The following is a 24,509-nucleotide window of genomic DNA, read 5'->3' on the forward strand; positions in this document are numbered from 1 at the left end:
CTTTCTGCTCAACCCGTAAATAAATACATTGATCCGCAAATATTTGTTTGAGTGTTTCAATGGTCTAGTGGTAGATATTTTGCCAAGAGTTTCAGAGGTTATGGGTTCTAATCCGCCCTCGGTACAGTTTTTTTTCTTCTCTCTTATCAAAACAGAATGTGTTCATCAGTGGTTACAGTCTATATCAAGCATGGGACACGTTTATTTTGTGAATTTCCCGGAATGAATAGAGTCTCCGCAACGGCGATAGATTGAAATGCGCGCAGTGCACGTCCGAGTGAAGAGAGAACACTGTATCCATGCAAATGACAGCAGCGGCAACAAGTGCTCTACTTGATTTAAAAAACAAATCATTTTAGCGCTAGATCTCTTATTTAAGAGCAAACTAAATTAATGCTCTTCTAGTTAACTGGAGATGTTTTAATTGTATTAGGTTCATCCGGGCCTCAATGTTTCCAAAAGTGGTGGGTACAAAAATGACTCATGACGAAATCTGGTGGGGATGGAAATCGACGGATTTCCCCACCAAAATCGACGATGTCTATGCACCTAAATACTAAAAAAAGAAAAACGCAATACATTTAACGTTAGAGTTGGTAAAATATACACTGATGATTTCTATGGAAGGTAATAATAATCCTTTCCATTATAATTCGACACGTTTTATTCATCAGATACACATTGTGTAAGTAACTTTAATGTTTACTCTATTTTAGAAGATTTGGTGAAAAGTACACTTGCCGCAGGTGAATTCACCGTCGCTCAGGGGCGGTGCCAGATAATTTTTAACGCAGGTGCCAAATTAGAGGATTACTTAAAATGCTGTTCTTTATTTTGATAGGTTTCCACATTTAGTAATTAGTAGTTAAATAGTAACTACTTAATTAAATTAGTAACACTCTCAATATTATTCATTACAGCGAGGTGGTGAACAACAGTGAACACCCCTGCTTGCCCTGTCTGGACCGTGCCCCCAACTTTTTTTTTTTTTTTTTTTTTTTGGGGTGGGGTCTTCGCTGATGGTGAAGGTGGCTAAAGTCCTATTTAGAAGACAGGAGTTTTTATGTTTCTATTGGTCATCATGCCTCAGCTCCTGTGTCCTTAACATGTGGTGTCCCTCAGGGTTCAATCCTTGGCCCTCTTTTGTTTAATTTGTACATGCTCCCACTTGGCCAAATTATGAAAAATTATTCGATTAGTTACCATAGCTACGCAGATGACACACAGTTATACCTATCCTTGTCTCCCAACGAGTTTGCTCCCCTTGAATCTCTTTATCTTTGTCTTAATCAAGTCCAAGACTGGATGTCAAAAAAATCTCCTTATTAAATTAAACACAGACACAACTGAAGTAATTATCTTTGGGAAAAAGGATCAGAGATTAAAGGCTGCCACACTATTGGGAATGAAAGGTTTTTAGGTAGTGGAAACTGTGAAGAACCTCGGGGTCGTTATTGACAGTGACCTAAGCTTCAATAGCCACATGAAGGCAGTCACAAAATCGTCTTTTTTTCCCTTAAAAAAACATTACGGTTAAAAACGTCATATTACCGGTAGACTTAGAAATTATTGTAATGGTCTTTTCACTCCTCTCCCTAAAAAACAATAAAACCTCTTCAAATTATCCAAAATGCCTGCTGCATTTTCAAGGCTACTGACCAGAAAAAAAAAAAAGGTCCTGATTAGTGTTGTCAAAAAACTCGGTACTTCGGTACCAAGTCGGTACTAAAAAAAAAAAAAATGTTACGGTACCAGCTTTTCTAGGTACCGAATACCAGGTTAATCCAGTTCTAGACGCGCTGTCTGAAAGGTGCACATTTGTGTCCTCTTCATAACGCTGATATGGCTCTCTCTAAATCCACTTGTTGACACAAAAGGAGGAAAGAGCCACATATGGAAATATTTTGGATTAGGCTAATGTCACGTTGCCATAAGAGGCCGATTACATGCAAATTCGCAATTTCAAATATAGGCGCGAGGCAAGCGCGCTCATAATAAAAACTTGTTGCATAGCAACGACAGACGCCGCGTGAGAGCAAGCGCTTTGGAAAGAATAAGCACGCGCAAAAATATAATAAAAAAATACATGTGCGATATGTGAACGGCCTCTAAAGTGCTTTCGGGGTAGTTTTACGAGTACATGAGCACAGTAGTATCCAACCGACACCAGAGTACTACTGGTATTAGTATCGACGCATCCCTATTTATGTCATTTAATGTCAGTGCCAGTTCTAGGCGTATTCTTGCCTTTATAACTCAGCAGTTTTAAAAAGCCTTTTCAAAATTAAATATGAATGCAGTTTTAGATTAAATAAAAGTACAGTCAAATCAAATAAAACATGTTTTTTCTCCTGTATAGTTTGGTAATGCTACAATAAGATACCATTTATCAACATTAGCTACTTCACATCAACACATTGAGTGAACAATATATTTTTACAACATTAATTAATGTTTGTAAATGTTATTTATACTTGATTGCTCATGTTTGTTCACTTCATTCATTGTGCATTAAATAAATGTTAACGGATTAGAACTTTACAAACAACTTTAAAAATGTGTTAGTGTATACTATTGTTTATTTTAGGTCATTTTATCTAATTTTTTTCTAAAGTGTTTATAATAAAAATGTACAGTTTCCATACTTGTAACCGTGATAAACACTTAAATATATGTAAATTTAAACTAAGCTTTGGTACCGAAATTGGTACCGAGAACCGTGAATTTTTACTGGTATTGGTACCGAATACTGAAATTTTGGTACCGTGACAACACTAGTCCTGATATTGTCTGGGATGTAGAACAATTCCAAATAGGCTATTAGAAGGTGTGGCACTGACCCATAGGCATCGGCTAGGTCTACCTATATGACGTGCAGATATTTCTTCTCCCTCTTAGTGGTCTGGATATGTTCCCAAGTCATGGAAGCATGCTCTACATAGCCAGGGAAACCTGGAATCCTGGCTTTCTGGCAGCTGGTATTGATGTAGTTGTTCTCCGTGAGGTAGGTGGTAATTCTTCTTGCCATCACAAAGAAGAAGATTTCCCCCTCCACATTTAGTAGAGCTATGCTCCTAAACTGGTCGATGGTCTTAGCGTTCTGTTGTTTGTGAATAAAGACTGCCACTGTCATCTGCCATTCAGATGGTATGGTCTGCTTAGTCCAGGTGATTCTCATCAGGGTCCATAGCAGCTTCAGCACTCCTGGGCAGATATTTTACAGCTTGTATGGTATTCCATTCGGGCCTGGTGCTGAAGCAGATCTTGCCCGCTGGATGACCTACCTGACCTCTCTGGAGGTTAGCAAGGAGTCTACTAATCTTGTCCCAGAGAGCTTTCAGTTCATCCTTTTCAGACTCCTCTGCCTTCCTCCAATGCTTGCAAAGCTGCCTTCTGCTTGCCACCAGGTAATAAAACTCTTTCTCCCTCCTGCCCTTTGATCTTAATACAGCTTCTCTGATGGTCACCTCACCATACCTGTTACTGCATTCTTCATGCAGGATTTCTCCAAACAGATTTAGCTTGGCACCACTGACCCGCACAGAGCTTTTTGCAGCAGCCCGCTCAGATGTTTGTCCAGCTTTCTCCACTCCTCTGCCTTGTTGGCCTTTAAACACTTTATCTTGTTCCTTCGAAATGGGTTCTTCAGGTTCCTGGCCCTTTGGCTCGATTCCGTTCTTGGGTCACTTGTGGGTGCTACTGGTTTCACATCTTGGGGCTCATCAATATTTCTTTCTTCCTCCTCCTTCCTTTCCTCCTGCTCTACCTTTACAAAATTGGGCCTGTTGGCACTGTGGTTGTAAACCGGCCTTGGGTCCCATTTGTCTGACCTGCCCTTATTGGGGCAGTGCAAGGTTGCATCAGGGAATTAGTTGCATGTGGATGTGAAGCCCCCTCAACATTGTTGTATTTTTCCCAGCCACACCCACACTTCCTTGTGATCTTTTATTTTACCGATATCTTTGTGTTCGTTACCATGTGGTCTGTCCTTGTTGGCCCTTCTTTCATCCCGCCTCTTGGAAGTCCTTGGGCCTTCAGGTTGTTATCTTTGTTTCTTTTTTCGTAGTAGGCTTTGGGTGTCTTTCTTTTGGAAAACTAGAGGGTAGGGTTCCTAGCCCATATCTCCCGATGCAGTCTTCCAGTCTTGTCTTCCGGTCTTCCCTGGACTCCAACTGCTCTATTCGCTGTCTCCAGAAATGCATTATTCATTATAGTGAGGTGGTCTTTCTGCTGGGCCTTTGGCCTTTCGCATATATAATAAATTACATACATAATATATTTATAGCATTTAGAATATTTTATACAAGTTACACATAAACCTTGCAGAATCTGCAATATTTTCATAATTTTATCTAAGGATGCATTTTTATATCGGGCCCAAAACTGCACTTGTGTATTCATGCTTGTACTCATTAAAATGCTCCGATACTGTCACTTACTGCTCTGAGATAAGAAGGTTGAGGATCCAAAAGCAATTTCATTGAAAGGGAAATTCACAATTGTAGTTGAAAACAGGGAAGAGGTCAGAGCACAGTAAATCAGTCCAATCAAACAAACAAATCCAGAGGGTGAGAAAGGGACTTGAAAACCAGGGCAAAATTAGATATCAAAAACCAGGATTATGAAAAATGCTCAAAGATGCAGTGTAAACAACTAACAAGACTTTGCTGGGAAGCAAGTGGATTGAGCGTGCAGTGGCACAGACGAGTGAGCTTTTCAAGTCCACATCCCTTTTTCATAGACATCGCTGGAAACAGATCTTCATTATTACATTAAATACAGGATTTACAACACTATTGTTACCTGTATCATTTCACCTCAACAACAATTAAAAATGTAATTAAACAATTGAAAAGTAAAAATTAAAGCTCCATCATCAATAACAGCTAAAACCTCATTTATACACAAAATTTCTTAAAAACTCTCAACATTATTGATCAGTTTATAATATGAAAATTCCATTTGTATCTTTCCTTTTACCATACACAACATTATTTCTACATCTGTTGAACCAACTTCCAACACTTTATTTTTTCTTTGTTTTCCACATTGCAAGCTTTGCTGTACCAATCAAATAATGTAATAAACACACTTTTCCTCTATCAAGCACTTTCCATTTGAGTCCCCCTATAAAAATGGTGTAAGAAAACTCCTCACCAAAAACCCTGAAACCAAGCATCAAGCAGCTTAAAAAGTCATCCAGAGTGAAGCAGGTCGTGCAGGCGGCCAGGGTGGAGACATCACCTCGGGCAGCCATGGGGAAGGCTCAGGAACAGACACCGGCTCAGGCACAGAAACAGGAACAGACACCGGTTCCGGCACAGAAACAGGAACAGAAACTGGCTCCGGCTCAGGCACAGAAACAGACGACACTGGCTCCGGCTCAGGAACAGCAGACTCTGGCTCTGGCTCAGGAACAGCAGACACTGGCTCCGGCTCAGGAACAGCAGACTCTGGCTCCGGCTCAGGAACAGCAGATTCTGGCTCTGGCTCAGGAACAGCAGACACTGGTTCCGGCTCAGGAACAGCAGACACTGGCTCCGTCTCTAAGGAACAGTAGACACTAAAGGTCTGAAGGGCATCTCCAGGATCTGAGCTAGACACTCGGAATAACCGGTCAGTGACCCCGCGGCCACGAGAATGGGTATCTCCTGATCCGTCTCCGACTAGGCAGATGTGGCGTGAACCGTCTCTGGCTGGGCAGACGGGACGTGAGCATTCTCTGGTACAGCCTCCAGAAAAACGACGGGCTTCTGGGGCACGGCCTCCGGGCTCTTGGGGAGCATGGAGGTCTTCCTCCTCCTCCGCCATTTCTGATGGCGAGAAGCAGAATCTGGGCTGGATGGAAACAGTGGCGGATGGAGCTCTGGGCTGGATCTCACCAGCCCAGGGTCGAAGAGGGGCCTGAGTGGAGAATGGTTTCGGGATTCCTCTCGACGAACTCCTCCACTGCAGCCTCCACGGGTCCCACGAAATCTAACCAACCGGGTTCCCTCAAAAAGTTGTCTTCTCTCCCGTTCGGTGGCTGGGGAAGAGAGAATTGAAAACATACCACTGGATCTTGTAGTGATGGAGTCCTTCGGTCACGAATCCACACACAGGAAGCAGAAGATCCAATAGCAGCAATATTTATTAGGGGAATCCATACTCACATCAGATCCACAATTCCATAACAAGAACTAAAGAGGCAGGGTATTTATACACACAGAAGATGACAATCATGATGGGGAACAGGTAAGTGCAATAAATAGTGATGAGCGCAGACAAGGATTGGGGGCAAAGCGTTTCCTAAAAGTGAACGACACCGTGGGAAAAGAGGACCTCTAGTGGACCCCAGGGAACATAGACCAGACACTGCGACACAGATCTACTGATAAAAATACAAAGGTCATACATTTTACAGCTGTCTGACAATGATGGTCCCCTGTGTATTATGTGTTATTTCACTGGCAATTAGTGGTGTATTGTTGTCCTTTATAGATCATTAATAGATACATGTCAACTGGCAGTCATTAGAGTATTAGAAGTCTCTGATATCTGCAAAACTATTTTTTCCCTACCAGACATTCTACTGACTATAAGTAACTTTGCAAGTACGTCAACTACTAACCTGAACCCTAACAGTCTACTAATACTCTAATGTAAGTTAGTTGACATGTAGTCAATTAATGAGAGTTAGCTGAAATGTTGTTGCAAAGTTACTTATAGTTAGTAGAATGTCTAAAGTGGACTATTGAAGCAAAATGTAACGAATAATAGCTTCAAAATCCATTAAATATTATTTTGCATTGTAGACATTTATGTTCTTATGCTTGCTCTTTCAGAAAGTGTGACTGAAGTGAGGACAAACATCTATGTGACAAGCTTCGGACCAGTATCAGACACCGATATGGTATGTGTGTTTTTTTCCATTGCTTGGGTCAAAATTAGGTTCATTTGTCGAAGACCAATTAAAGTTTCATATTCACTTCTGTCAATATGTGTTTGTCCTTCAACTAGGTATTGTTACATGTACTGTAATTGGTAGCACATATCCCATAGAAGAAAACTAAAATGTTTTCATTGTAGTTGAACTGTATTCAGAAAATTTGATTGTCAAATGTGCCACAGAGGAAGACATAGTACTGTCCTTTATTTCCCTTTGTCCCTGTGAATGTATGAAGCTGTGTTCCTTTATGGGCTCGTTTAAGAGAGAAGATAATTGGTTGCGAGGCTGCATGGAGAAATGTATGCGTCTTAATCATACACACAATTGGGTCTGGTATACAAGATGAATCATCACAGCCATGCAGCAGCACTTTGTATTTTGTATGAGACATAATGTTCTAATAGTGAGAAGACGACATCACAATCAGTCAGATTATACAGAGCATGAAACGATGTTTATGTTACACAGCAATAATCATCAAAGTTAATTTTAAGGTTAAAATGTATACAAAAATAGTGCATTTCCATATATGACTTAGGAATCAGATCCACTTAGAATCAGTTCCAAGTAGAACTGCTGCTCTGAAAGTTTAACCTGTTAACTGTCACCCCCCCCCCCCTTTTTTGAATAGACATGAAAATGCACATTTCGAACTTAAATGGTTGTAATTCAAGAATGCTTTGGAATATAGACAAATGATTGGTCTTGTTTTAAAGAAGACATCTGGCAGATTTTTGTAGAAGTGAAATAAATTAAGAATGTGAAACAGAAAAAAAGTTATAGAAGTTTGAGTTTATGGAAATGTACAATGTAAAAATATTAATTATTCATATTTTACATAAAATATATATTTTCAAAACCTGGGCTACTCTAAAATGGCAGAAAGATCAAAGCCAAAAATCTGAACAAGTTGTGTTTCAAATTTTAGGTTGATAGCTCAAAAAATGAGCTTTCAGTAAGATTTTGTTTGAGCGCAGTACCAAACTTTTTCACTAGGGCACAATCAGACTCCATTACTGCCCATATAAGGGCGTCTGCATTTCCATTCGTGTTTTGAGTGATATGAACCATTATTTTCACAATTTTCATACAATTTCTGAAGTAGAGATCCTATTCAGAAGTAGCATGGGAAGTTTGGCAGATTTTGATATGAATTGAACCTCTAAGAAACACATACAAAGAACACGCATGTAAGTCATAGCTAGCTGCCACATCACAAATGGTGAATTTATTATTTTTTTTCTTGATATTTCAAACTTTTCAGACCTTTTTTTTCCAAAATAATTGAATAGATTCTATCTTTTGAACTTTTGGCATGAAAACAAACTGAGGTATCTACCATTTTTTCATGATTTTTTATGTTTACTGCTATTATAAAATAAAGGTCTGAACACGCCTTATGAGTATGAAAATATTCTTGTTTTATATTGATAAATTATGGCTCCTCTGTAATATATTTTGAAAATCAGTCACCAAATATGGAAACTAGAGATTGTAAGCTTTCAAATGATATATAGTTTGTCAATATTATTTAAGGTATTTACTAAGATATTATTGTTTTAAAAATATAGTGGCAAACGTCCCACCTGTGGGACGGTGACAGTTAAGTGGTTAATTATTATTAAATTACACAATATCTGTTGGACCAAGGACAATGGGAAAGTATATCATAAAAACTTGTCTATGTAGTGTAAATTAGATTATATGGTCCACAACAGCCTCTTTTCCACCAAAGCATTTTGAGAGCCGGTTCGGAGCCGGTGTCTGCGCGCGAACCAGTTCTTTGTGTTTCGACAGCCAAAGAACCGTTTCTCAGCCAGGAGAACTGGTTCAAAAGTGGCACCAACTCATTGCTGGACTAGAACCGTTCTTTTACCACGTCATGCTTACGTCGGGGGCTGGGGCAGGTTTAGATTTGTTCTAAACATCTTTTCTGACCATAATAAAGGATCGCAAAGCCATGAGAAACATTTGCAGAAACACGATGGAGTCCGCATTTGTAATTGTTATGCTTGAAGTTAACACAAGCATTTCTAGTTTTGTAATTTTTTTATTGAAGACATTATACGTAAAGAAGAAAGCAGTCACAATATAGAACAAATAAATGGAAAGAAAAAAGACACAAGACAGGGGTACATAACTTATCAGAAAAGATTACATATCAAACGGAAAATTAAAAGACTAATCGATTAAAAGACTTGCATATTTCAATTTTTTTTAAAGCTTTCTTGGTACACGAGTTAGAGATAATCCGAAAGTAATGTTGTATTTGCAAGCGTTTTTAGCTAGGACGTATGGCGACGTACACAGTGACGTAACAACGTCGTTCCCTGGGCGCTCTAGTCAGTGGAAAAACAAATAGGTTCTGAAGTGGTTCGCAAGTTGAACCAACTCCGAACCAACTTTGAACCAGTTCTGAACCAGTCTGAACCAGCACCAGTTCTGAACCAGTTCTTTTTTGGGTGGAAAAGGGATAAACAAAAACTTTTCTAGATGTTTGTGAATACAAAAACATGAATAAGTTATGTATTCTTTATAGTATGTACTGTAGTGCTACAAACCAAAAATGTAGCTGGGACGTACCAAGAAGCCTCTAAGATCCACAAGCTTGCTATAATTGGATGTTGTCGAGATAAAGAAATACTTTATTTTAAAGTATGTGCACTTACGTTTACTTACCTTGGAAGGTACTCAGTAGTATAAGGTAAATACATGGGTTAAGGTTAGGTTTAGGGGTAGGTTCAGGGTTAGTACCTAGTTAGTAGTACCCTGTTATTGTAATTATCATAATAAGTACATAGTATGCACATGGTGAACAGGATTGGAAAATAAAGTGCTACCTGCTTTTTTGTTAAATAATGGCACAAATACCAGTTAATTCACTAGCGTGACAGGACAGAGGGTGAGAATCCCACAAAACCAGACTATTCCTCTGCACCTTTCACCACCAGTTGAGAACCATTTCAAGACCTTATTCAATCTCTCAGTCTTTTGAATTTAGAGAATGAGGTAGATGAGTTGGAGCATGATGACATGATGTTCTCAGTACTTGCTGTTACCACCTCCCCCACCTCTTTAAGAGGAAGATGTAACCATTTCCAGTTTGAAATTAAAGGTGAGCAAGATAAAATCTAAAATGGATGAACTGGATACATCTTGTTTGTGTGTTTTCTAATGATGTGCAGCATAGATAGGCAAAAGGCAAAACCCTTTATCCCAGCAAAAGCACCATCATAAACAGATACAGCAACTGGAGAATGTACTTCCCACTGACCTCAAGTCTGAATGCCAGCAGGTAAAAGAAACCTTAGAAGAGTATACAGCAAGTAGGACAAGCAATGAAGGATTGTATAGCACAAAGGGATGTTCAGCTGAAATCGTTTTCCAGTCTTCCTACACTGTAACATCTACTCCCCATTTCAGTCCACCCCTACAAACGGATAGTCCAACCTATCCTATACATTTTAAAACACCAATCAAGCTGGAGTTGCCAAGGTTTGGCAGTTTGGAGGGAGAAGACTCTATTTCTTATCTTGAAAAATATTCAGTTTCAAAAACACGGAATGATTCTGAGATATTAGCCATGTGGCTTGCAGGGAAGAAGAGGGTAAGAAGTTAGTGTACATTTAAGAAAGCAATCTTCTTAATCTTTCAATCTTTCCTGACTGATGACCACGAAGTTGAGGTTGAAAGAAGAATTAAACATTTGCTTATCAATATTGAGCCTCATGCCTGCGATTGAAACCTTCAACTTCAGAACGTGAAATTCTCCAAGGTATACTCAAAAACTGAAATCGTGTCACCAACACACTCAGAAGCACTGTCTCTACGGTTGACGAGTGAGGGATGTTAGTGATGGAAGAGTCGATTGGAGACAAGCAGAACATCAGGCGAAGTCAAATTGAGCTAATAAAGCAACAAAAGGGCAACAGTCACATTCATGTGCTGTCAGGAATAGAGAGACAGCTTGACACATTATCCCTGCTGATCAAAATCAATGACTATAGATGTCAAGCAGTTTTGGACACTGGAAGCACCAAATCTTTTTTTCAGGAATCTCACTGGAAAAAGTTAAAGTCAAGGACTTAAACTTTGCAGTCCAGCAGAGTCAGACTTTCTCTCTTGCTAATGGTCATGTACAGACACCTCTAGGAAAGGTAGTCTGGAATTGTACACTTCATGGTCATCAATATCCATTCAGAGCATTTGTAATGAAAGATCAAGGTCTAACTTTATCCATTATACTTGGTCAGGAGTTTTTGATGGATTCGGGGATCCAGATTGATTTCAAGGATAAGCCCTTGAAGATCCATTTATGCTGTATGCTTCTTCAGCAGCAATTAGTCTACATCTGGCATTACCTTTAGTTCAAGTATCTTCCTACACCTTGGCAACCATTAAAGTCCCCGTGAACCGGAAGTTGCAAACGATTTTTCCCCGTGAACCGGAAGTTGCAAACGATTTTTCTCCAGTGCTGTGACGTATTTCCAAGTGAAACGGAATATTGAACAGAGGGCAGGGTTTTACTCTAGCACTCCTCCTCTCCATCTCTCGCTCATAGCAAACTAACGGTTTGAGGGGAGTGGTTACGCGTTTCCCCACCCAAACTGTGAAACCTACGTCATCAGAAAAAGAAACCGTTCCAGACCGGAAGTAACTTTTCAGATTTTGATTAAAGATTACTAAGGTAAAACATTTTTTGAATATATTTTTACGTGCACGGATTAATTGTTCACCACAAGACTAGTAATATGCGCTAACAAAGTAAATAGGTTCAATTTTGATTTCACGGGGACTTTAAAGAACTGGGGGGACATCAACCCTGGTGGTCCAAGAGGACCCAACTTCGGGGGTCTTGAGTCTGGTGCTTCAAGAGGCTGCAGCGTATCCAATTGTTGACTGGGGAGGTTGCATTGCCCCCTCGCTCTTAAAGGAGCCCTACCAGTGCTGCCCCAACGCCTCGCCCTGATTGCTCTGCCAGCGCCGTCCAAACGTCTTGCCCTTCCGGCACCGCCCAAGCTCCTTATCCTGCCGGCGCCGCCCAAGTGCCTTGCCATGCTGGTGCCGCCCAGCACGTCTGCCGATTCAGTTGGGAGTGTAATGTCAGGGTTCTGACTCTGTCTGTCTGGTTTAACCCTCTGGGGTCTGAGGTGTTTTCTGGGTCCTGGAGGTGTTCTGACATGCTCTGACATTTGTGCTTTTTTCTGTTACTTGTGACATTTTCATGGCTAAAGTATTATTACACTGTATTCAGCACAAACTCTGCTACAATAATATGTCAGCAGCACGTATGTAAAATTGTATAGTTTTGAGATAATGACGTTTATGCGTGGTTTGTGAAAAAAAAAAATTGTCACAGAAATAAGGTCATAAAACCCATGCTGATTATTTTTTCACAAGACTTTTGAAAATTGTATCACATAGCCTAGATTATTTGCTCCGAAACTACAGTATGTGAAAATGTTTCTGACTACTCATTCAGATAATACAATAAAGTCTTGTAATGTCTTGTAAAAATTTGTATGACGTGTTTTGGGGAAGATAGCTTTATGCATGGAGGCGTTAACCATCTAATAATATTACTGCTTTTCACACCTGAGAAAGACCAGATTTGTTGTTATTGGGCCTTCTCATTATAATGAGCCTTGCACAAAGAATGAGATTTAAAAAGGAATGGTTTTTAGATTGTTTGGATTTATTTACAGCAAAAAATAATTCAACATTATGCAACAATGAACAAATCTAAAGACAGAGGCTTGAACATATAGTACATACCTGTCTTTTCCAAGATTTTTCAACTTAACTATGTTCATGTACAGAGTCTCCTGTGAATGTTGAAGTCAGTAGGACTCATAAGTGGCATCTGGTTCCTGTAAAAATAAACACATGAACATGCTGATATCAAGAGAAACAGGTAATATAGGGCTGCACAACTTTGGGAATATTTTTTTTTTTTCTGGTTACAATTATTAAATATATATGAACATTAAGTTTGGGTAACACTTTATTTCGATAGTCCACTTTAGACATTCTACTAACTATAAGTAACTTTTCAACTACATGTCAACTAACTGTCATTAGAGTATTAGTTGACTGTCAGCTTAATATCTGCTAACACTTTATTTTGTTGATCCCCCAACAGACATTCAACTGACTAGAAGTAACTTGACGACTCCAAGTAAACGTATTCTCCTAACCCAAAGCCTAATACTCTAATGAGAGTTAGTTGACATGTAGTTGAAAAGTTACTTATAATTAGTAGAACGTCTAAAGTGACTATCGAAATAAAGTGTAAGCCAAGTGGGTAGTGCATTGTTATAGCGCATATATAGGGCTGCATAAAATAATAACAGATAAATAAGAGGCAGCCTATATATTGTTAAAAAGTAACACTTCAGTAACACTACACTAGACAAAAATATATGGATTATCATACAGTATGTTACTTCAAACGTTTCCATTCATTATGAAATGAGATTGGAGAAAACCTAATGCCTAATGTTTGGCGTGTTTTGCTTTTCGAACACACAACACGAGTGACTGAATCTCAGCGCATGCAGAGGACATACTGAACCGATCGATCCGCTCCAAACTATTAAAAAAAAATTATTGTTACATTATACATATCTATGTTTCAGCAGATATCCTCAAACATACTATTTAACAGTAAACACATGTCTAAACATTATAATATTCACCATTGAAGAATAAGCCTTCTTTATATCATGCTGTTTTTAATTTCGAAGATAAAAACATTCTTGTGTGTACATATTCACTCCAATCTCATTTCATAATATTTTAGTCTGGCACCAGTTAAACTAGTAGCTACACTGTAAAGTAGTGTTTAGAAGCAAACAACAGTAAATCATCCTCAAACTAATATTACAGAGATTAAAGGGTTAGTTCACCCAAAAATGAAAATGAAGTCATTAATTACTCACCCCCATGCTGTTCCAACCCCGTAAGACCTTCGTTCATCTTCGGAACACAAATAAAGATATTTTTGATTGAATCTGAGAGCTGGATCAGTCCTATATAGACTTCCTAAGGGACTGGCTCTTGACGGCCCATAAAGTCATTAAAGAAAAGGTTTAAATATTTCATGTGCCTACAGCGGCTCAATTATAAGTTTATCAAGCGACGAGACTACTTTTTGTGCGAAAAAAAAACATAAATAATGACTTTATTCGACTATTCCATTACTTCCTTATGGGCGCATGCGCGAGAACTGAGACGAGGACATTCTCCTTCGTATACTTCTTGTTACCGGCTGCTCACCGCTCAGGAGTATTACCGCCACCTACCGTATAAAATGATGATCCATATATAAGGCGCTCCGGATTATAAGGAACACTGTCGTTTTTTGAGAAGATTAAAGGCTTTTAAGTGCACCTTATAGTGCGGAAAATACGCTAATTGAAAAGCGTACGTACAGCGAGCATCTTCCTCTGCTTGTAAACAGAAAGTTTTGCGCTTCCAGCTATATCAGCACATCATCTTATACGGTAGGGGGCGGTAAAACTCCTAAGCGGTGAGCAGCCGGTAACAAGAAGTGGTCGAATGAGAACGTCCTCGTCTCAGTTCTCGCGCATGCGCCCATAAGGAAGTAATGGAATAGTCAAATAAAGTCGTTATTTATATTTTTTTCGCACAAAAAGTAGTCTCGTCGCTTGATAAACTTATAATTGAGCCGCTGTAGGCACATGAAATATTTAAACCTTTTCTTTAATGACTTTATGGGCCGTCAAGAGCCAGTCCCTTAGGCAGTCTATGTAGGACTGATCCAGCTCTCAGATTCAATCAAAAATATCTTTATTTGTGTTCCGAAGATGAACGAAGGTCTTACGGGGTTGGTACAGCATGGGGGTGAGTAATTAATGACTTAATTTTCATTTTTGGGTGAACTAACCCTTTGATATATTACAATATTAAGAACCAACCGAACTTTCAAGACCATGATATCCTCTTATGTTAAGTACAGCCATGGCAGGAAAATACTGATTTAACCCCTTCAGAGATTGCTTTAGCCCTTGGAATGCCTCATCCGAAACAATCAATCAATCAATAATTTATTTATAGAGCAAATTTAAGACACAACCAAGGTTTACCAAAGTGCTTTACAAAGATTAAAGACACACAGACCTAGCATTTATAAATACAATAAATAAATAAATAAATAAATAAATAAATAAATAAGTAATCGATAAAATTCATTTTCAAACAGAAGGTAGCTATATAGCGTTGAATAGAGAATAAATAAGTCTTAAGCTGAGTTTTAAAAGTGCAGATAGATGGAGCATGCCTATATAGAGAGAGGAAGGCTGTAAGGCACCACATTTTTAAAATTTTATTTTAGGGACAGTTAGCAGGCCATGGTCACTGTATTTCAGATTTATAGTATGGGGTATACGGAAACAAGAGATCAGATAGGTATTGTGGTGCCGGATAGTTAAAAGCTTTGTAGACGAATAATACAATTTTGAACCAGAAGCCAATGCAGGGACATTATTATGTAATCAAACTAAAGCTTCCCTTCAAGCAGTCTAGCAGCTGCGTTTTGTACCAGCTGCAGAAGGGAGATTGATGCCTGAGAAATGCCATAATACAAGGAATTACAGTTGTCAAGCCTAGAAGTAACGAACGCATGAATGGCTATTTCTAAATTACTTCTTGATAGAATGGATTTTACTTTACTGAGAAGGCGCAGTTAATAAAAGCATGACTTAACAACAGCGGAAATCTGTTTAGCAAATTTTAAAGGTTCTCAAAGCGATCCTGGGTGTTGACGTTCGAATATTTTCAAACAAATCGGAGCTAGACCCTCCCTCCTCCGCATCTCATCTCCTCCCCCTCCCTTCCGTGCTTCCTGAAATAATTGTGAACGTGCATAGTTCTAGCTAATTATATCCTTGTGTGGGTTTGGCAAACATAAGCGTCAATTTAGAAGAAAAAAAACAATTTAACGTTACCCACCTGTCAAGCAAAAACAGAGCAACCTGAATGTCGGACTGGAAGCCCTTCTGCCGCCGGAGTTCTCGCCATCGTTCAAAAGCTTTGCTACCGATGTAAATTCGGAACTTCGCACGTTCTTTATTCGACTCCTTCTTCTTTTTAATTTGTTCCTCAGAACGAACGACGTCTCTTTGGTCGTGTGTCGGTAATTTTTCAAACTTCCCTCTGATGCTTCGCTCTCCTTCACACACACACACCCTTCATGTGCACGCGCACTAACCCCCCAGACCCACCCTCAAATACTTCTTGCCAGTGATTGGCTGGAACACTGTTTGTTAGGTTTCGTGGTCCGAGTAAGACATGATTGTTTTTGTTGCCGTTTGTGGAGCCTGTGGTGTCTACAGAGACCGCGTTTTTTTACAGTGTGTTTAGGGGACAGGCAGCTAGCTGATAGTGAGGAGACGTTTGATGTATGTGACAAAAAATGTTTTGCCCCAGCATCGCTTAGAGAACCTTTAAGCTAGAGTGAAATAGGAAGTGCAGATTCCTGGCACACTTTGTGTTGTACGGGGTGAGAGGGCCAAGATCAAAGTCAAAAACACAGTTTTCCTTGGGGCCGAACAAACCTGCCTAATCCTTATCACATGGCCTGTAGACCATTTCACAAGATGTAAACAACACTGGTCCAGAAGCACTTCCTGTTTCAGTTTTTTAACACTAAAAAAAAGCTGGGATAAAATACAACCAACAGAACATTTAAAACTGAATCAAAAAGTTAAACAAACATCTTTCAGATGTTTTCTTTACATGTGAAATAAAGAAAACAGTTACAAACTGAAACAGGAAGTGCTTCTGGACCAGTGTTGTTTACATCTTGTGAAATGGTCTATAGTACTGTTGAGAAGTAGAGAGAACGGGTTTACAGGTAAAAGAAAGAACTAGTCAAGCTCAAGAGTGACAAACAAGGTACTACAACACAAGAAGGAAAATTGAGTCGTTTGAAGACAGATACTCCAACGCATTCTCATCCCAAAAACGCCATATACAACGCTTTTGCAAAAGCGTAAATATCCAACGCACATGGCACCCTTTAACGTCTAATGAGACGCTTCGGTTATGGTTAAGTTTAGGTATGGTGTAGGGTAAGGGTTAGACCACTAGGGTGCGCCTTCTGCCCAAATATATATATATATATATATCGTCTCATTTTACGTTAAAGCAGAGGTCTCAAACTCGCGGATGATATTTTGTGGCCCCCTACTTGATTTTAAAGTTTAATGTTAGTGCGGCCCGCCGTTGCGTTTGCCGCGTTTTTTTATTATTAATATATTTATCCCTTATGGGCTACCATATATAGTCTCGTGACAGCTTACGGTGGGTTTGTTGTCAATAGTTGTCATAGACAACCACGAAGTACAAATATACTGCGCCTGGAAAAAATGAGCGCGTCGCTTCAATTATGAGCGCGCTGGGCGCTTGATGCGCGCCTACATTTGAAACGTACTTGAGCGTGCAAAATATGTGAGCGCGATATGTGAACAGGCGAGCTACCACCACCAAATCAGCCCACAGCTACTGATAGCTCGCGAGTGACGTGTTGGATATCCCTGCTCTAAAACAATGTGAGAATAATCATTTTGAGCTTGTAATATGTGTTGTGTCTGAACACGTTCAATGAACGATAGTTAATGAACTCGTTCATATTTTGGGCGAACGTGAACTGAACGTAGCCTACTGTATTACTGCCTGATGAACGTTACAGTGAACTCGTTCATTCTAGTGTCTGTGAACCGAGGAGCAAGGAGGTGTCGTAAGATCATTTAAAAGGCTTTTATGAGGTCGGTGAGGATGGGAAAATCTTACATGTCTGTGCAAACTTTGCCCGTCGATAAAATGATTGTTATCTGTGGTTGTATATGGGTTGTGGCAATAATAATAGCCTAATAATAAAAAAGAAGCTCGCAGCAACATATGGGGAAAAAAAAGAACTAGTTCATTTTTGAAATATGAACTGAAATAGTTAATTTTAAAATTTGTGAATTGAACTTTGAACTAGTTCATGTAATGAACTTGGTCCAACAGGTTGATAAGAAGGTTTGCTTTGATATGTGCAAAGTCAGTAATTTGCCTGAGACACTATACATGTGTAGAAAGAATTATTTGTATTTCAAAAGCAGTAATTGGTTTTCTAAGTATAATAAAAGGAAATGTGCCTTTTGGAAAAAAAAAAAATCAATATAATAGTGTAAAGAAAATAAAAAGCAAATATGACTATCATCACAACAAAGATGTTGTGTATAAGAAAAAGACAAAGAAAGTTTGTAAAACTGTCAACTGTCAAGGACAGCTCATCAAGAACCAATCATGTACAGAAAGGAATGTTCAAATTCAGAGGAACAGTTCAGAAGAAACGTTAATAATAAAGATTGAGAAGATTGGATCAGTTGTGCTCCATTTTTGGAATACTTAAATACATTTTTTTTTATTTTTTGGAATACTTGATGCGGCCCGGCCCGGCCCGATCCAGACTCTATCTCCAGCGGCCCCCAGTTAATTTGAGTTTGAGACCCCTGCGTTAAAGGGTGCCATGTGCGTTGGATATTTACACTTTTGCAAAAGCGTCCTATATGGCGCTTTGGGATGAGAACGGGCTCGATACTCAATCTGGATAAGTATTCACCATCTGTCTCGGCTTCAGACTCATATATGGCCAACGAGTTAAAAAATAAATAGATAAAACGAGTTGAAACTTTTCACGTTTAAACAATTTTTAAGGTGAGGGGTATGTAAGAATTTCCCCGTTACTGACATACCAGTAGTCCTCTCAGTGCAGCATTGTCATTACTCACTTTTTTATGATCATGAAATGTATGAATTCACCTATTTAAGAGAACAAAGAAGGAGAAATGGTTGGAAGTTAATTCTCTACCTTTATGTGCTGTGTTCCAGACCAAAATTGTCATGCCCTTCAGTTGCTAATTTCCCTGCACCTCGTTCACTTAGATGTACGTCATTGCTTACATTGCATGAGTGCCCACTACTGGTGGAACCTTTGCAATAGGCTGAATTGGAACATGCTAAGCCCTATGGGGTTGATTTATTATTTCTTTTTTTTTCCCCTTACAAAATTGTTTAATGCAGCATTTTATATGTATATAAATGTGTTTGTGATTTATTTATTTTTTATTTTTTTATTAATATACCATAAAGTTGTATAGTGTACGTAAGAAGTAGACTTGCTGCCTTGGTCAAAATTGAGGGATCGAGTGTCTGTCCATATAAACTTCCCTCGTCCACTTCAAGAAGTGGAACGCACTTCTAAATGGCAGCAGGGATTCTCCAGAGGGGAAGTTCGCAAGTGCGTGTCTAAAAGTGGACTGGAACGCAGCCCAGGAGGAGCTTACCCTCTTGATGGATTAGGCCATTTTAACCTGTTTGAGGAACTTTATAGTTCTACGCTCATCTGTATGTAATTGGCTGCTTCATTAACAATTAGGGTGTGTAGCATATGGTTTGTTTGTTGGGATGTTTTGTCTACAGAGGCTTTGTGATCTGTGCACACATGGATTACTTGGTGGCTTAAACTTGACTTACCTGTTATTAAAAACGTTATACTTCAATCAGTTGATGCCAAATCTCTCTTCTCATTTACTGTGGAAACTTCTTGGCATTAAAGTACTGTTTTTCTCAATACATTTTTTTTTTCAACCAAGACTGAGTAAAGTGTATGGTTCAAAGAGATTGCAAACCAATGACTGTACACTGTGTCTGAACACTGTTTTTTATTTTTTATTTTATTCCTTTGGTAACTGTTTGACCATCACTTATTGCTGCTAAGCTCAATGTGTATGTTCTGTATAACTTTTATTTAATACATTTTACTCATGAGTAAAATTAGTTTGGTTCATATGTGAACATCAGTGTGGAGTCTAATAACAGTGCAATCGGACTTTATCTAATATGTTTTTAGGAACCGGAGTAAAGCACATGTCAAAACTTTTCCAGGGCCCCAAAACAGTTGAGCCCAAGCCTCCACTACTAATTCTGAAACACAACTTTAGAACTGTAACAGCGGGGCATACAGGCAGGTGAAAATACAGATTAGGAAGCATATCCACGTGCAGATTTATGAAAATAATCCACAAGGTAGTTGGACTTGGAGCAAACAATGACAGAGGAGGAAATACAAGATAATCACATTCAATGACTGACAACAAACTGGAGATGAGCAGGGCTATAAATGCTTCTCAAAACCAATTAATTAATACATTACCATGGGAACAGACAAGGGAATGGGTGTGGTCAAATGAGTGTCCATAGCAACAAACAAAGGAACAGAGTAGCAGGGAGACAGGAGGTGAACAAGGCAACAATGGAAACGACACAGAATGTATGGTATTATGAGAGGGAGATTGACTAAATGAGTGTATTACCTGCATCTGAAATAGCAGTAATTTTTAAAGTCATTATATTTTTCTGTTATCCTATTTCAGTTTGAATGTCTGCTGAGAAAAGCAAATTTTTGTATTTGTGCCTTTAGAATATATCTGACAATGGCAAAATATACTTGTTTACAACCAGTTTCTTTTAATGCTCGGCAGCAAGTGACAAATTGAAAGAAAGTGGTTATTTTATTATTTTATATTATTTTATATTAATAACATGCTGTTTATATAAAATAATATTTATTGAACAAAAATATGAACATTACCATCAAGAGCCATTATAAAAAAAATATAAAAAATAAAGAAAACATAAGCAAACAATTCAGTCAAACTTACAAAAAAAAAAAAAAAAAAACAGTGCTCTAGTATACGCCCTACATGATTTAAGTTAAATATAGCCTAATTATGATCTGGTTTAACCATCAAATGTCTAGGAGGGGTTGGGGAGTTGGGGGGTTGGGGGGGGGGGCAATCTGGTTTTTGCTACAAAAGATCATAGTTTAACCATGGGTTTTTGTAGTAAATCTGTTGTTATACAAATGGTAGCCTAATCAATTCTCCAAAAAGTGATTTTTGTGTGTATGTGTGTGTGTGTGTGTGTGTGTGTGTGGCATATTGATTACCATTTGGATAACCACAAAGTACTCATTCAGTTCCATTCAATCTTTTATCTTAAGATGCTGCAGACTGAACCATTTGTCTTTGTCTTCAGTCATTTTGCAAACATCTTTTTTTTTCATTCTGCACATTATCACCTCCTTAACCGCCCATTAAAATAATCTTGCCAATAGAATAATCAAGGCTTCTTTCCTTTAAATTCAGCCAACTTATGTGTAAAAGAGTACTATTTGAATACATATCTGTATGTATTTTTAACTAGGGCCATAACAAACATATTTCATTTTAATATTTTTGAAAAAATTAACCCTATTTATGAGGTTGCATTATAATGATGTCTAAAATATGAACCAATTTAACACCACATCTTACATGGCTATTTTACAGTACAGCATGCCAGAGATCATTTATTTGCTCAGCCAACCAAAACCCAACCAGATCTCAGCCAAATATTTCCTTATTCTGGAAGACCGAACTCAAGCCAGAGCTTAGCCAAAAAGATACAATTTGATTTTTGTTTCTTTTGGGTAGCCAAACTCCAGCCAGAGCTTAGCCTAGTACTGTTTGACACAAGAGTGTGAAAAAAAACAGTTCAGAATTAAGCCAGAAGTGCCTAATGTAAGCCAGACTCGGCCCAGACTTTTTTGCTATCTGGGTGGTTTAGGGAATCGTCATTGGCATCTGCAGAGGTGTTGTCTTTTTAGGACATTTATACTGGAAGTAGAGACAGCCTCTCATCTTCAGAAAGGTCAGTATAGAATAGTTCATATTGACAGGGATACAGCTAAAATATCTATAGGGCTAGATGTGAAAATTTGAAGTAAATGTTTATGGTGTATTATAAATAGTTACATTGTATTGAGGGTTCAGTTTATGTTGGTACCATAGACCTTGTTTGGTGGAAATGTGCAATTCCTTCATGCATACAGATAGTGAGTAAATGTTCATCTCTGACTGTTGTTTTGCCATCAGAAGAGTAATTTTCATTGTGCTGAGAATACCCATCCCTAAGTGATCGGCTGTCTCTCTATGGCATCTCATCAACCCCCCATGATTCCAAGTTATTGGGTTTGCATATGTGAACATCAGTGTGGAGTCTAATAACAGTGCAAGTTTAAAATGGATGATTCACAGAAATTGGTGGAAAAAACTGGCTTTGTGACAATATTCTGTGGAGACTTCATACAGAGAATCGTACATTCTATGGATTCTTTCATAGTTAGGATGTAAAAGTTCTTGTCAATCAACTAAAAAAAAAAAACACACAATTTACAGATGTGTTCACTTAAATTTTTTTCAAAGTGTCAATAAAATGTAAACATATTGCTTGTTGATTATACCATCAGACATTTTTTAAGTCTATAATATTAATTATTTATGGACAAAAGTATAAAAGTTTTTATTTTTCAATTAAAAAAAATGCATTTGTTTATTACTAAGACTGGTCAGATATCTGACTGTTCAACTAAATCACAGGGTCCATTTAGTAGGTCATTACTCTCTCTAATGCCTGGTTCAGATTGCACGATTGGCTACACGATTAGCCCGATTTTGGCACGATCCGTTTGACGTAGGGTGTCGTGGGAATTCGTAAACGACAACGGGTGTCGGGACGCAAGATTCGATCGTATCATCTCGTATAGTGTGTCATAGTGGGCGACAACCTACGTCGCGTCTGCGATGCTTCACAACATCACGACAAAAAGACTAGCATGTTTAATTTTTTTAACGGTCGTCCACGACCGTTCCGTCACATGTATGAGGTTGACCAATAGGAGCACACGCTTTTCCATATACAACTTTCAAAAAAGACAAAACGAAAGAGGGACGATGGTGCTAACGTTAAAACTAGAAGTAAAAAATATATAAGAAAACAATATTTTACCTCAAGTTCTCTTTGGAGGATTGACAGCCCATACTGTCCTCTTCGAGCAGGGTTCTCAAGTCTCACGCAATGGGTGTGAGACACACGCAATTCAACCAGTTCACACACTCACACGCCACACCGTGTACTTCTCACGCTGAAAAGGCAATGCCGAGTAATCCAGGAAGTCACTGCTACGAGTTTCGCTTTCTCGATGACATCACGCGCGCCGTTAAAGACGGCATGCGATGACTGGTCAGGAAGTAACGTGTAGTCTGACATGTGTCTTGTCCATGACACGACAAGATTTTAGGAGCCAAAATCGTGTAATCTGACACATTGACTATCGTAACAGACAAAAAAAAAAATTGTGTAATCTGAACCAGGCATAAAAGGATGCCCACTCAAAGAGTTCACCAGATCATTTTCCTCTTTGTCATGTGCAGCTGTTGGTGTTCTTCAAGCCCCGTTCACACTACACGCGTCTTTGTCGCTGCAGGTCGCCAGTGGCTGCGCTGAAGGGTGTTCCCCACTACTGGTTGCCTAGAAATTTTTGTGAGTGACATTCACGGAAGTTACTCTATGGCTACAGTACGTTTACACTGCAGGGCTTAATGCTCAATTTGATTTTTTTGCAAGGTCGTTCACATTTCCAATTAAATGCGACCTTTTGTGATCTCCTGTGTGAACGTGAACTGACCCAGAAGTGACCCGCATGCGCAGAAGAGTAATCAGCGGTCAACGACGTCACTTGTTGTTTGCGGAATAGTTCTTTTTTCCATATGTTGCGAGCTTTTGTTTTATTATTATTGCCACAGCCCATATACAAACACAGACAACAATTATTTTATCGACGGGCAAAGTTTGATTTGAGATTTTTCCGATCCTCACCGACCTCGTCATAAAACCCATTTAATTGAGAGTACGCGTCATCCGCGCTCCTTGCTTTGTCGCCGGCGGCGGCGGTGCGACACTGGTGGCTTGTGTTGCCAGATTGGGTGTTTTTTCGCTACGTTTTAAGGCATGTTTACATGTGTTTTAACCAGGTTTTCACCTGGGAGGCTGTTACGAAGTTAAACTGACAGAGAGCGCACGTTCACAGACACCAGAATGAACGTGTTCACAGTAATGTTCATCAGGCAGTAATACAGTACGTTTATTTTGGCCAAAATATGAACGCATTCATGCACTATCGTTCATTGAACGCGTTCAGGCACAACACTGGGGAAGAGACACGTCTGCAACGGCCCATAACAGAGCAGAAACGCGTTGGAGTTAGCGTGTATTGGCTAGCTACAGGTGCGTGCAATGACGTGCGGGTCGGATATATGTGACCTGGCCGTTCAGATTGAAGTCGCATTTCAAAAGATAGGATACATATCGGATTTAGACCACATACCCAAGTGGCCTGGGTCGCATTTGAAAAGATCGGATCTGTGTCGTTCAGACTGTCATGAAAAAATCAGATACAGGTCGCATTGGGGCAAAAAAATCGTAATTACACTCTAAAAAATTGCTGGGTTAAAACAACCCAATTTGGGTTATTTTGGCAACCCAACGCTGGGTCAAATATGGACTAACCCAGCGGTGGGTTATTTTAACCCAGTTGGTTGGGTTAAATCTTTGACCCAACATGCTGGGTTGTTTAAACTGAACTCAACTATTGATTAAAAATGACTACATTGCTGGTTAAAAACAAACC

At 39.0% G+C, this 24,509-nt stretch overlaps 1 protein-coding gene across 1 annotated transcript in view; it reads left to right on the forward strand.

Moving 5' to 3' along the window:
* The window catches only part of gabra3 (gamma-aminobutyric acid type A receptor subunit alpha3), a 480,166-nt gene that overhangs the window by 139,566 nt on the left and 316,091 nt on the right, over positions 1-24,509 (forward strand). The window contains exon 4 of the mRNA XM_089123407.1: positions 6,825-6,892. Within this exon, the coding sequence (XP_088979533.1) occupies positions 6,825-6,892 (68 nt within the window). The remainder of the gene's footprint in view (positions 1-6,824; positions 6,893-24,509) is intronic.

Source organism: Pimephales promelas, chromosome 19 (genome assembly GCF_988280905.1).
Source record: "Pimephales promelas chromosome 19, fPimPro1.hap1.1, whole genome shotgun sequence".
NCBI lineage: Eukaryota > Metazoa > Chordata > Actinopteri > Cypriniformes > Leuciscidae > Pimephales > Pimephales promelas.